General features: G+C 41.5%; 1 protein-coding gene, 1 long non-coding RNA gene, 1 other non-coding gene and 1 pseudogene across 12 annotated transcripts in view; 2 read left to right on the top strand and 2 right to left on the bottom strand.

Moving 5' to 3' along the window:
* Gm16759 overlaps nucleotides 1–14,805 on the bottom strand; it is a 134,688-nt gene that overhangs the window by 78,986 nt on the left and 40,897 nt on the right. The window lies entirely within an intron of this gene.
* Iqch (IQ motif containing H) overlaps nucleotides 1–14,805 on the top strand; it is a 181,106-nt gene that overhangs the window by 147,508 nt on the left and 18,793 nt on the right. For 5 of the 8 annotated variants that reach the window (XM_006511557.4, XM_006511553.4, XM_006511555.4 and 2 more), the window contains 2 exons: nucleotides 289–459; nucleotides 9,423–9,545. In XM_006511557.4, coding sequence (XP_006511620.1) covers nucleotides 289–459; nucleotides 9,423–9,545 — 294 coding nt within the window. The remainder of the gene's footprint in view (nucleotides 1–288; nucleotides 460–9,422; nucleotides 9,546–14,805) is intronic. The other 3 variants (XR_003948058.1, NM_030068.2, XM_006511554.4) reach the window with 2 other exon arrangements.
* Nucleotides 10,914–11,911, top strand: Gm6257 (predicted gene 6257; annotated as a pseudogene).
* Gm25995 lies at nucleotides 12,559–12,700 on the bottom strand. Its single transcript, XR_003948528.1, has one exon. It is a non-coding gene; the product is annotated as a U4 spliceosomal RNA (small nuclear RNA).

The following is a 14,805-nucleotide window of genomic DNA, read 5'->3' as shown; positions in this document are numbered from 1 at the left end:
ACAGGCCAAACAAAAGAAATGAAGTCACCAAGAGCCAAGACCTCTGTTGATTGTCTTGGCCAGGTATTTTCATTTCTTTAACTTCTTACATAATCACATATGTTCTAATGTAAGAAACAAGCTTCATCCCTCAGCTATGTGATGTGGGAACAGAAGCAAAGACATTTACTCAAGAATCTCATTGGCCACTTGTTTAGCTTGGCCTACTGATCTAGTTGGGAGTGGAATGGCTCTCTATAGTCTTCTGTCTCATCCTACCCTGACTTCTCTGACTCATGTTTTAACCAGGTATGGACAACAGGCCTCAACCTCTCATACAGTGACCAGCTAGCCATGACGCAGCTCACCCTCTACCTGACAAATGGTCATCTGAATTGTAGTCTGAGCACCCTGGAAGTGCCCCGTTTTACTGAAGATTCAGAAAGGGAAAGGAAGCGCCTTAGCATCCAGGCAGAGCTGGTGAGCAACAGATTCTTTCTGGTTGATTTGGCATTGAGCACTGCTCAACTGCTAAGTGAGGGGGAAAAAAAAAGACTGAAGGACCAGACAGATCACTGAGCCTTTTCAAAACAAAGTCCATAAATGTGACAGTCTCTGCCATAAAAAGGGAGCAGCCACCGGGGAAGAGGAACCAGGGTGTGAAGGCCTAGAGGCCACAGCTTTCTGTTTGGGCGCCTCCCAGTTCTCTTCATATTTCTCTACACAGCCAGCTATTTTTGACAGCCCTCACTCCTATTGTTCTAGTCAAAATTTCCATTTTAAGCTTAGACTCCTAGACCCCAAACCCCTAGACTTGGTTGCTCTGAGTCTTCAGGTGAAGCAATTTAAAGATCATCTATCTGATGATCTTTCCCCCTGTACATTCTCTTGGAGGATCAAGCCAGAGGCCTGACATTCCTCAGCCCCACACCCTGCCAACAACTGGGCTACAATAACTTTAGCTGCTAAAATGCCTCAGATATTACCTGTACTCTGCCTCCATGAAGATATCACCTTAGAATCTGCTCTACCATCTCATACTAGAATGATAGAACTCCCCTAAGATTCCTTGTCTCCCTTCTTTCCCCTTGGCCTAAAAACTACAGTGAAGATTGCTGCAAAGTAAAAAGTGATTTTTACCTGGGATTTTTTTTCTAAATAGAAAAAAAATTTTTCAGTCTGGCATGGTGACACACACCTTTAATCTCAGCACTTGGAGGCAGAAGCAGGTGGAATCTCTGAGTTTAAGGCCTGCCTGGTTCACAGAGCAAGTTCCAGGACAGCCAGGGCTACACAGAGAAACCATATTTTGAAAAATAAAAAACAAAAGGCATTTAATATATATTGATTATGGTTCTCCTCCCCCAAATCCTCTCCCCTCCTTCCCATCAAAATTTCATGCCCTTTTATTTTGTCTCCTTAGAAAATAAACAAACAGAGAAACAAAAATGAAAGAACTAGACATAAAACCATAGAAACACAAAATCAGAATCCATACCAGACAAGCAAAAGACCAGTCAGATTTTTTTCTTAAATGCCCAAACTAAGCCATATGAGAAAAATACCACTGAATTTGTCTTGTGCTGGCATCCTGCTGGGCCGGGGCTACCCTTACCCTTACATGTGGTTAAGTGTCTTTAGGTGAGACTCCATTAGAGAAACTAATTTTTCCCTTGCAAAAGAATGTCAACTGGAGATAACTTCCTGGTGAGAGGTGGGAGTCTTTGTCCACTTCCACATTTCAGCACTGGAACCCTGTCTGGATTGAACCTGTCCATGCTGCCATGGTCTCTCTGAGTTCATATGGGTATTAGTCCTGTTGTGTCTAAAAGACAGTTTCCTTGAAGTCATCCATTCCCTAAGGCTCTCAAGGGCCTCTCTGCCTCCCCTTCCACATAGTTCCCTGAACCTGTTAGGGAGGGAGTTGGATCCCATTTAGGACTGAGTGTTACACTCACATTATCCAATTGTGGGTCTCTGTGTTATTTTCCATCTACTGCAAAAAGCAGATTCTCTGATGATGGCTGAATGAGGCACTGACCTATGGGTGTAGCAGAATGTCCTAAGGAGTTATTTTATTGCTGTTTTCCTTTAGCAGAACAATAGTACTTGTTTTTTTTTTCTAGGTCCATGGCTTATCCAGTCTCAGGTTCTTAGCCACCTGAGCACTGTCAGGTATGGGTTCTATCTCGTGGAGTGAACCTTAAATACAATCAAAGAGTGGTTGGTTACTCCCACAACATTTGTGCCACCATTGCACCAGCATATCATGCAGGCAGTATCATTGCAGGGTTTGTAGTTGGGTTAGTGGTAGCATGCAGAGTACCTTCCAGTGCCATGAACAAGAGTCAGTAGGGGTGAAGGCTGTGGTTAGGCACAAGCTTGACTTTGTGCAATAAGGTCTTACAATCAAGATGTGGAGCATAACCAATAGTCTTGGCAATAACCTGAGATGTTTGGGGGTCTCCATGGGTTCCTTTGACTAGTGACTCAACCAGATGTAAGCCATTCCAGTATTAGAGGTTTCATTTCCTAGCCATGATTTTAAAAGACCAGACTCCTGTGCTCTTCCTAGCTTGGCTAATGAGGCCTTCCATGGCCTGCCTCTCTGTATTACTGTCTCCTTTGTTATCACTAGGATGATAGGCCTGAGACCTGCTGCTGGTGAGGTTTAGCAACTATAGGAACAGAGGTTGCACCTCGAATCAGTAGCATCCTTTCATTTCCTCCCTCTTGCCCCTATGTGTCATTCCTAGCTAGAGGCCAAGAATGAGAACTCTGTGAAGACTATTGGATACTTTTAGAAACTCCCTACACAAAACAGCATTATAAGCTGAAAGAAATAAAATGTTTCTAGAATCATGGCAAAAAGGCTATTCTGGGTTTGTGGCGTGAGAATAAACTTAAAGTGCTTTAGATCTCAGAGAGCAATAGATTCTGCCAGCCTGAACTACTACTATTTATGCGGTAGGCCCCAGGCATATTACACATTCAATAAGTTCTTTTTTAAAGCATGTACATATATGTACACAGTATAATTTTCAGCCAACCTGAAACTTTCCAAGCAAGTATGGACATACTATGCTAGTGTCAGGTTTACAATCAGCCCCCCTTTGAAGACTGAAGGAGGTCACTATGAAAGGATGGCATCTCTAATGAGCCCACTCTGATCATGACAGCATATTCGGAACTAAGAACTGTAAGGTAAAATACTCCTAGTTTGCTTCTATTCTTTTAATAATGTGCTGGGTTGAGGAAAGAAACAAACAAATGAGCAAATAACCTGTTCTAGACTCTCAGGAGAGCTCAGAGATGTCCAGGCCTGATCCAGACTCCTTACCACCAGCAAACCAACCAACCAAATACATTTGATAGCATAAATAAAGTCTGAGAAATCCCAGATATGCACACTTTATGGAGAAAAAGGAGGGGTAGGGTAATAGGTACGAAAGTACAGTGTTTGCTGCACAAGCAAGGAAACCTGAGGTCAATACCCAGCACCCGTGCAAATCTGGGTGCAGTGCTGCCTAGATGGATCAACAGTCTCCAGCCAGTGAGCAACCCTGTCTCAAAGAAGAAGAGATGGATTTAAGAAGACATTCAGTGTCAGCCTCTGCCTGCACATGCATGTGCACATGGAGGCCCTAGGTGCACATGCATGTGCACATGCACACACTCACTCACACACACACACACACACACATTCACACACATATACACACAAAGGGCTCATTTTTTTTAACTTGTAATTAACTTCAAAATCAGCATAAATAATCATCCTTTAATGTCAACTTTCACTCTTCCCCTGACTTCTTGGACCTTCCAGACCACAGCTCCTGAGTGGCCATAAAAAAAAAAAAAAAATCTTTGCTAACATCTTAAAACAACCCAAGTCATTTATACATGTTTGAACAGATATGATCTGTAATGAATGATTAAGTAAAACCTTTGTGTTAAATTATGATGTTAATAATGACTCTGTCTCCTGTAATTTATTATGAATTCTCAAATGCTGCGGGTTTGATTTTGATAGAATGCAGCCACATCAGAGTTTATGTGATGACTTTATTTTTAGAACTCCTTCGTTGAAGGCACACATTTCCCCACTACTGCTGCTACTGTAATTATGTACAAAACCAATCACTCATTAGAGTTAGGATACATTATCTTCTAGACAGATGAGGCTAAATAAGCAACACATTAATAATTCAGAGAGCAGTTCATTATGCATGTGGATGCCTGCTTTCTAACTGGGATAAGAACCTCATCAGCCTCTGCCAACCCTTAAACAATAGTTCTGTGTTATTGCAGCCACATTCCAGTTTACGCTTGTTAAACTGCTACTTGGATTATTTTATCAAACATTCATTTATTTGTGGTCCCTTACTGCCGAGAACAGATTTTGGAAGCTCCTTTTTTAAGTTAATGATTTGAGCAATGGGTGTTATTAATTCTCAGAATATTATAAACATGATTAATTTTCAGGCAGAGATTTATTACATAAGGATTTCAGCTATGTCAACTGAAATGCATCACTGTCAAAACAAGTATCATGGTGAAAATAGAATGCGCTCCGCACTTCAGATGCTGTGCTCAGAACTAAATCAATTTAAATTGTGGCTGAAGCAAAATTATATTCTCCAGTGAAAAAGAGTATTCTGGGCTTCTTTTATTTAGCTTGAAGCATTCTTGTTAGATCGTGATTTAGAAAGGTAGTTTAATAAGACTAGACGAGCACTGATAATGTTTGTGTGCTGTTTCTTCTCATTTTCATGGGAAGGCTAACTTTCTGAGATCCCCACACATTCCAGATGTAGCCAGTGGGAATTTGAAGTGAAGAGTATTGGTCTGGGAGTCATGGATCATGAATTCTGAGCTTCGCTCTGGCCTCAGTTTCCTTAGCTGTAAATAAGTAAGTGCTAAGCAATCCTCAAGGTCTCGTGAGCAGATTGATTTTATGGGTCCTAGAGAGTGGGGTTGTCTGTAGGAAGCCTTGCTGGCAGCCTCGCGCGGTGCAGAAGACAGAAGGAGGAATACAACCTGAGAGTAAACAGGAAAGGCCAATCTCTCCATACTGCATCCTTTCTTGGAAAGGTCTTTAGATGGTTTTTATTGTTGCAGAAACTTCTAGAAGGGGTAATACTGTTATGACAGGCCATACCTAAGACTTTTTCAGTTCTCACTAAGCTATATCAGTTAACACTCAGCAAGAATCAACTAGAAGTAAATTCAGGTCTCTCATCCAACACATGGAGCATGGAGAAAACTGGGACAAGTGGCCAAGAGCTCCAGGTTTATGACGAGCAGTGCCTGGCTCTGCCACAGAGCTTAGGGTGAGGGCAGCAAGCCTAACCTGTGCACTAAGCCTAACCCACACATACTCTGCTAAGACCTTCACATGAATTTGTTCATAACCTGGTATGTTAGGCAGGAATGATTACGTTAATTTTAGATATGAAAACTTGGGTTAAGAGAAGCTAAAGCACATGTTAAAGATTACTGAGCAACCTCGGGGAAGCCAAGGTTTAATGTACAGGCTGTCAAACTTGCAACCTATGTTTAGCCAGCCTTGCAGTGGCTCAGAGTCAGAGCTTGGGTTCCTGAGAGCTTCAGTTCCTTCCTGAAGAAGCCTGGTTGAAGCTTCAGAACACTCTTTTCAGAGGGACAGCCATGTCCCTGGGACTAAATTGCTTTCTGGTATGTGTTACCCACTGCCGTTGCATGTGTCTGAGATCTGCCATGCTCGGTGATACGGGGTGGACTGGGTGAGTGTGAGGGAGTTGTAGAGTTTAAAAAGAAGCCTGAGTAGACGTGATACAGGTTTCCCAGATGGCTGAGTAAGTAACAGAGAATACGGAAAAGATCAAATCACTTAAAACCATGAGTCATCTTTTTCTAAAAATGAACAGTTTATTTACTAAATCATGAACACAATATACATTTTACAGATAAAATCCACAAGGCCATCACCAGAAGCCATGAGAGTGACTGCTCCAGAGAGTTGACAGCCTGGTAGGGTTAGGAGGCTACTTAAAGGCACATGGAACTTGGCCTTTCTAGGGTAGTCAGTGAGTAGACACGAAGGGAAAGCCTCCAGTAGTAAATGGGAGAATGTCTGAAAAGACCTGTGGTTCCCTCAGAAGTAGCAGAAGGCAGAGGTTAGAGCAGTGCACTGAGACTCTTTAAGAGTCTGCCCACTAAGCTGGGCTCTGGATTTCAGCTTGAAGGCAAGGAAATAACTCTGAGGACTTTTGAGTAGGAGACTGGTTTGAGGAAATACAATAAATCTTGTGGTGATGGTCAGAATCCCAGGAGACAAGTGGTACCAGTAGAAGAAGGGACAGTGTAGGTAATTATATTTATTTATTTATTTATAGTCTAAAATCCTTTCAAGTGAATAGTGACAAAAATAGTATGCATTTATCAGATTTCAGACAGTGCTAGGTGGTACATTGTCAAGTTGAGGAGTTAAATGTGAAGTTCAGGACCACACAGATGGTCGATGGCCTCACAGGTTTTGAGCCACAGTGTTCCTGACTCATATGTCCTGTCCATGGTGAAATTCTGCTTGTTCCTCATCTCCAGAACTCCTGGGTACTAAAGTCATGGGTTAGGGTGTTTCAAAAATGGAAAAGAAGCTGCAACTAAGAGATCTATCACATATCCTTAGTTTTTTTTCTGATTCTTCATGCATTTTATGCTCAGGATTGGGAAATGGGGCGACAATAGTTTGTTTTCACCAAGAAGTGCCCTGGTCTCACTGACACCCAGCAGTCACATTCTGTTGGGCTATGAGCTGTTTTGTTGTGCTTTCTCAAGATAGAGGGTGATCTGCCTTCCAGGTACTTTCCTACCTCTCTCATTGACTGTGGCATAATATTGGTTGTGCTTATTTATATACTAAGGTAGCATAAGTTTAGAAGACAAAAATAACAAAAATTACTTTGTAAATTCATAGTAATTACCACACAATTGCATGCTTATTCACCACAGTAAAATCCAGTGTGTTTGTACTTCACATCCATGTGCAAAGTCCGGCTCCTGGGCCTTCACTATGAAGGCAGGTGTATTACACAGCCCGGCATGGTGAAATCTAGCCAGCTGGGCTGGAGCTACTCTTAACTGCCTCTTTTCACCACAATGTTGTACAACATGACAGCGGTTATGTACTGCACATTAAAAAAGAAAAAACAACAGAAGAAAGAACTTTTGAACATTTTTACCACAAAGAAGTGATGTTTGGGGAGATTTTAAAAATGCTTAATTTGATTTAAATACTGTAAAATGCATACATGTATCAAACATTTCATGGTACCCCACTGATAAGCAAAATGTCTATGTTTTATGTTTTTGTATGTCTCTTAAAAATAAAAATGTCGCCAGGCAGTGGTGGCGCACGCCTTTAATCCCAGCACTTGGGAGGCAGAGGCAGGTGGATTTCTGAGTTCGAGGCCAGCCTGGTCTACAGAGTGAGTTCCAGGACAGCCAGGGCTACACAGAGAAACCCTGTCTCAAAAAACCAAAATAAATTAAAATATAAATAAATTAATAAATAAAAATAATAAAAAAAAACCCTCTTAGTCAGTACAGATGGGACAATCCTAATGACTTAAATTGCTTTAGCCTTTGAGGGCCTAACATTTGTTAGGGGAAAAGCAACCTTATCAATGGTACTGACAGGAATGTTTGACATGTAGGGTTTGATATAAATGTGACTGGAAAGTCACATGGAAGGGAGACAGACATGTTACAAAAGATGACTGTAGAGTCTAGACATATGTGCCAAAGAGGGAGAGGAAGAGGGAGCAGGGAGAAAGACTGTGGATGGCTTACACAAGAATAATGATTTCTCTGATGGGCACTCATCAGCTCAGTCCCTCAGAGCCTGAGATCTGCCTACAGATCTCCAAGAACACCAAAGCCAGCTATTTCTTTTGACCTCTCCTGTTTCAAGTCATTGCAGAAGTCTAAGCACCTGTGGTACCCCTAAGTTAAAGCCCTGGGCCAGGAACGTTCCTCTTTTACCAGTCATGGTTCTGTATGCAGGCCTCCTAACCCCAGTTATCTCACAGAAACAGCTGACTGTCCGAGACAAATAGAACATGTCATAAGTGGTGTGCTGCAAAGCTGCTAGCACCTTATCCTTTACTTTGTGTAGATTAAGTTTTAAATGTTTTAGGAAATATACAAGCAAAACTCTCTGAGCCTACTCTAGCCAGTCGCTGGGCCAGCTCCAACTGACAGGTGTGCAAACCGAAGTGAGGGGCATGAAAAGTTCAGGGCTACTTGGGAAGAAGCAGGAGGTCACAGCGAGGAAAAGGGATGAGAATAGGTGACACAGTTGAAATCTATCATGTACATGTATGAAAATACCACAGTGAAACCCATTTATATGTATAACTAACATCTGCTAATAAAAAAAAAACATTTAAAAATAGCAGTTTCCCAACAGAAAATGTAGTTGGTTCCAAAATTGGCTCCCTGGAGGAAAGGAAGTTTTGGAAACACTAATGTGACTTACTTCTGTAAAGCACATTATGGTAAGGGAGTGCTACTTGCTAGCACTATCAATAGAATGTTGGTAATGTGTTGGTTGGCTTTACGATAATAACTATATGACAGGGGGATTATTTAGCTTATAGTTTGGAGGTTCCACTCCTAGGTGGACTGGCCCATTACCTTGGACATCTGGTGGGGGTGACAGATTGCAATGATAGAAAGTTCATAGTAGAAAAAAACTACTTACATTATGACCCACAGAGTGCAATAGAGACTAAAATAGACAAAGAACCTTACAATACCTTTTGAGGTATTCAATGACCTAAGGGTCTTCCACAGAATACTACCTTCTAATGGTTTCCTCATCTTTTAACATGTGACCTTTAGGAAATAGCATCCAAAATGCAATAGCAGAGACCCTTGATCTGAGGTGATGAAGACTGTGGCTTATCTATGTGACCTTTCTCTTTCAAAAACATACTACTCCAGTCCAATCATGAGATAAACATCAGGGAAAAATAGGAATTTTAAGAAATTACTAACCACTACTCCTCAAAATCATCATGTTCATCAAAAACATGGGAATCTGAAAAACTGTGAAAGCCCCGAGGAACATGAAAAATTGAATATAATAGGAACATAAGGACTGAATATAATATGACACTGAATATGAGAAGGGATCCTGAAACAGGAAAGAGGAAATGGGGAAACTCTAATGAAATTCAAATAAAGTATCAATTTAAGGTAGGTAATAGCAGTGTAGCAGTTTGGGTCCCTAGTTATGACAAATGTTCCAAAGCAATGTAATATATTAATAGCAGTGCAACTGTGGTAGGATAAACACTTCTGTGTTATCTAGTAATTTTTCTGTGAATCTACAACTGTAAAGTTAAAATTTGATTTAAAATGTTTTAGAGTCTAACTTTCAGTTGTGGCTTCTCTAGGCACCAGAAACCAGTCGCTATGCAGTGATGTCCACCCAGCTGAAGCATGACAATCTCTCACTAATCTTCTATTACGTTTTTCTCCAGATGTGTAAGGCCCATGGCATTGGCTATGACCTTGAGGTATGAGGTTTATAGTTATAGTTCATTAGGGCTGGACCCATCAGGTATGAGCAGGACTCAGTGGTTGATAAACTGCTACTCCTTCACAGAGATGTTCTTTAAGATTGGGTGGGTGTATTCAAAAGGTTTGATATTGTACAGGACAGAAACCTGTACAACAGGGGCAAGACTTAGTCTGGAAAGTTCTCTCAGACTTGCACAACCTCATACTAGAGCACTAGCCCTGGTTACCAGGTTTAGAAGTACCCTGGAAGCCTATCCACTGATGCTTGCTAAGAAACAGTCTCTTGGTTTTCTCAAGTAGAACACAAAGTACTGTTTCCTCACAATTGGAGGGTGGAAGTCCAAGATCAGGCCACTGGTGGATTTGGCTTCTGGTAAGGGACCTATTTGCTTATCTGTAGACTACTGTCTTTATCTTATGTCCATAACACACACACACACACACACACACACACACACACACACACGGGGTGGGGGGGGAGACAGAGAGACAGACTCAGCAAACACACTCTGCACTCTGACACACACACAATCTCTGGTATTCTAGGGTGTTCTCAGACACTACATGACTCAGTGCCTACTTGAGCAAACCCAACATATCACAACAATATAAAAACAAATTCATTGCCCACATGTAATCTCTCTCTTCCTCTCCCTCTCTCATTCTCTCACCATGGGAGGTGAAGCCTTTTGTATAAGGACACCAGTTCTAAAGGATCAGGGCTCTACTCTTATGACATTATTTAACTAGTCACCTCCTTAAAGGCCCTATTTCTAATATAGTCACTTAAGTGTTTTGTTTGAAATACAAACTAAGGAACATCAAAACAAAATCCTTATCATTTTGCTGTTTATATATGATAATTTCATTTAAGAAGGATTTCTGATTATTTTTAAAGATGGGGCAGTATCCCCATTTTTGCCCCTGTGCAGCTGCTCCACCCTAACTTAGCTTCATAAGCCATATGAAATACAAAGCTATTCCTAAACCAGGACCTCCAGTTTGTATCCAGCAACTCATGTTACTCTGGCGAAATAATTTCCTATCTTTGCACTTGGATACATATTTTCAAACTTCTGACATACCAGGATGTTCTAAGACACTATGTGACACAGTATCTATTTGAGCAAACACCACATATCACATCAACAACATAAAAATAAATTCACTGCCCACAAATAATGGCATGATAATTATACAGTTGCAACTTAACTGAATGTTTTGATTTGTAAAGATATAATTTAATACATATTAATTTTAGGCAAGCAGTCTGCCACTGAGCCACATTAACAGTCTTAATGTATATGAATTTTCAGTTTTATTACTTGAGAACCAATACTGTTTTCAAGAGTCAACTCTTGGTTGTAGTATTAATTCAAGTTTTGACTAGAACCATGGGGGTGACCAAAGAGCTCTTACAAATGGATCTGTACGCACTGCTAGGCATTGAGGAGAAGGCGGCAGACAAAGAGGTGAAGAAGGCGTACAGGCAAAAAGCACTGTCCTGCCACCCAGACAAAAATCCAGATAACCCCAGAGCAGCTGAACTCTTCCACCAGCTGTCCCAGGCCTTGGAAGTGCTGACAGATGCTGCAGCCAGGGCTGCGTATGACAAGGTTAGGAAAGCCAAGAAGCAGGCAGCAGAGAGGACCCAGAGACTTGACAAGGACAGGAAGAAAGTGAAACTTGACCTGGAGGCCAGGGAGCGGCAGGCCCAGGCCCAGGGGAGTGAGGAAGAGGAGGAGAGCAGGAGCGCTACCCACTAGAGCAGGAGGTTGCTCGACTTCGAGAAGAGGGTTCCCGTCAGTTGGAAGAGCAGCAGAGGCTGATCCAGGAGCTGATCCGCCAGGACCGAGAACAGAGGCTGAGAGGAAGAACGGAAAATACTGAAGGCAAAGGAACCCCAAACTAAAGCTAAAGTGGAAGGGCAAGAAGGAGGATGAGTCCCAAGGTGGCTATTCCAGAGATGTCCTCCTGAGGCTTTTACAGAAGTTTGGGGAGGTTCTCAACCTGGTACTTTCCAGAAAGAAGGCAGGCAATGCCATAGTGGAGTTTGCAACTGTCAGAGCTGCGGAGCTGGCTGTCAGAAATGAAGTGGGCCTGGCTGACAACCCTCTGAAGGTTTCCTGGTTGGAGGGACAGTCCCAGAGCACAGTGGACCCCGGCCCCCCAGGACTGTCAAAGGGCTCAGTGCTGTCAGAAAGGGACGATGAGAGTCTCGTCATGATGCGCATGCGCCAAGCAGCTGATCGCCAGCAGCTGATCATCCAGATGCAGCAGGAAGATGAGGGGCGGCCCACGTAGCCCCAGCTCCAGCCTTCCCATCCCACATCCTTTCTGAATCATCACCAATAAACTTTTTAAAAACAAACAAACAAACAAACAAACAAACAAACAAAGAGTCAACTCTTTTGGGCCCTTTAAAACCATTCAAACTTCAAGCACAGTATGAATTGTGAACAGACCTGGGCTGACACTTGGCAACCCCAGCAAGCTGGCAAGGCACTGTCAAGATCATGAGGACCTTCGCTTAGCCTGATCTGTGCTGCTGCACACATATATAATGGAGCTGATATTGCTTTGCAGATTACATTAAATCTGATGAAATGCTGAAAGAATGAAAAAGCCCGAATGAACTGATTTACCTGAAATTGTTACATCTGCTACACACAATCCCTTCAGAATTAGTTTTTTGTCCCAAACTGATGAGACTGAAACATTCCCATGTACCACAAGGTAGCTAATCTATTTGTTTTATTTTTCTAAAGTGTCAAAACAGAATATGTTTTGTAAATCAGCATATTTGACAGGGATGTCGCAAAGCCCAAAAACAAAACATACTTTATCACTTTCTACTACCTGAAATGTGTTTATTCTTGAATTAAAGGCTTTGCACTTGACTAAGTGTTATAATAATTTTGAGAAAAAGTAAAGCCCAGTAGGAGTTATTTACACCTTTGTTTCTTGAGTGATCGGATACACTTCTTTTTCTTTTCTTTTTAAATTCAGTCTCTGTAGAGACTGTAAAAAATTGCCAATTGCTGAGTGTACTGCAAGTTGTCACGGCAGGGTATTGGGAAAAGTTTTTAATTAGCAATAATTGTGCCTAGGATAAACCTCATTAGCTATGATACTACAACTAAGAGCAGATTTTACAGGGAAAACGTGTTGCTATGGTCCAGGGGAGCAGACACATTGTGCAGAGGAAGGTGATCCAGCAACGGTCAGTAGCCTTGCTAGGGAAAGCTATGGAAAGAATGAATAGAGAGGTACCACAGACAGCCATCACGGTTCCCCAGACTCACCTGCAGGTTTGCTCATGTTCAATAACTTAAAAAGGATGAACGAGTGAAGTGAAATATGGATTGGGGCAGCAGATTAATGGAACAACACAAAGAAGAAAAACAGAACTAGAAGCAAAGGAGATATAAAAGAACCCATCTGAAGAAAGCAGAGAGGATAACCAGAAAGAAAGCAAAAACATAAATATTTATGAATCTATAAATATATTACATATATAAATATATAAAGATAAATGTATCATATGTACACATACACATATATATGGATTAGGGGCAACACACAATATATATTTGTGTGTGTGTGTGTGTGTGTGTGTGTGTGTCAGAGAGAGAGAGAGAGAGAGAGGAGAGAGAGAGAGAAACAAGCACAGAGACAGAAAGAGAGAGCGACTGCTGAAGGAAGAGAGAATCATCTGACCAGGTTGGTATTTTACAAATTTCCCAGGTGCATTATTGCCTGATTTTTTTCTGAAGTGGGCTCTCATATTTCTTGACTTTAAACATTAATGCAGAAATATATCCCTAGTAAGAACTTTCTACCACCATTCCTCTTCCTCCTCTTCTTTTCCTTCCCCTTTACTCCCCACCCCCTCAATTTTTGATTTTCTGAGACAAAAAAATGTCTTGCTCTGAAGCTTAGTTTGGTCTTAAATTCATGGCGATCTTCCTGCTTTGCCTGCTTCTTCCTGGACTACAGGTGTTCTTCATGACTTCTCTCAGGATGGGAAATAGATGGTGGGGCAGCCCTGTAGAGCACTTACCGTGTGCTGGCCACATGAGTGTTTTCACTCCACCATCTCATTTCTTCTGCATGCCCATGTTGTAAGGAGGTACTGTTTCCACTATACCACAGTGAGATTTTCCCATGGTTAGGCAGCCAAGAATGTTATGGAGCTGTAGACAGCTTTCTCCCATGAGTATCTTTTCCTTTTAAGAACTGCTTTCCTTTAACTAAAATATGATTCCAGACTAATGAAAGAATTCTGAAATCCATTTCAAAAATGTGTTCTGTCTCAGTGCCTCAGCTGCAGAAGCAAGCTCTTCTGCACAATCCCTGTGCCTGCCTCTACCTTACAAAGGGGGTTGTGTTTAATATTGGCTTCCTAGGATCTCGTTATCTCTTTAGCTTATACTGAGAATAAAAAGAAAGCCATTTACCTAAATCCAAGTGTAACCTGTGCTATCTGTTTTTGCTTTTGGTTGAATTTAAAGTGGGTGCTTTTCCCAGGAAAAGCAAGCCTCATAAACAATATATTATTGTTGATGTTGGATCAAAGGAGGACTCCTCTTATGTCCTCATTCAACTTGGTTTTCTTCCCATTATCATCACAGAATTTCAGTAGTGCTTTTGTTTTTGTTTTTGTCCAAAATTGAGTGTGGGGAGAGTCAGATTACCCTATGAGAGTATTTTTTCTTGATGAATATTAGAGAGCTGTGTTGCTGAGTTTGTAGGTAGCTTGGTGGGATTCATTCTTGGTATTTCTGTAATGCTACAGAATGCCCTAACCAGTTTCTTAATGAAATGAAGTTGTAACTCAAGCTATATGAAGACAGGCATCACATTTATTTTCTGCAACAGTGTGAAGGGGGCTGGTATATTAACCACATCTTGGTAGAGGCCCCATTCCCAGGACTAGATGGTCAATATAAAATGAACTTTATACTTTATAGACTTTTTGTCTTATTTTGCTTAGTTTAGGCACTTTTGTCTTATCAGTCTTTGTTCATTTGTTGTTTTGTTCAAGACAGAGTTTCTCTGTGTAATAAATAGCCTTGGTTGTCCTGGACTCACTTTGTAGACTACACTGGCCTCGAATTTATGTAGATCTGCCTGTCTCTGCCTCTCGAGTTCTGGGATTAAAGGCATGTGCCACCATGCCTGGCTGTCTGTCTTATCAGTCCTTTGCTTGTCTATTTTGATTTTCATTTTTGTGGGGGTTTTGGTGTTTGTTTT

This window comes from Mus musculus, chromosome 9, assembly GCF_000001635.26.
Source record: "Mus musculus strain C57BL/6J chromosome 9, GRCm38.p6 C57BL/6J".
Lineage (NCBI taxonomy): Eukaryota > Metazoa > Chordata > Mammalia > Rodentia > Muridae > Mus > Mus musculus.
The sequence above is the reverse complement of the archived record's forward strand: the minus strand, read 5'-3'. Positions and strand labels throughout refer to the sequence as shown.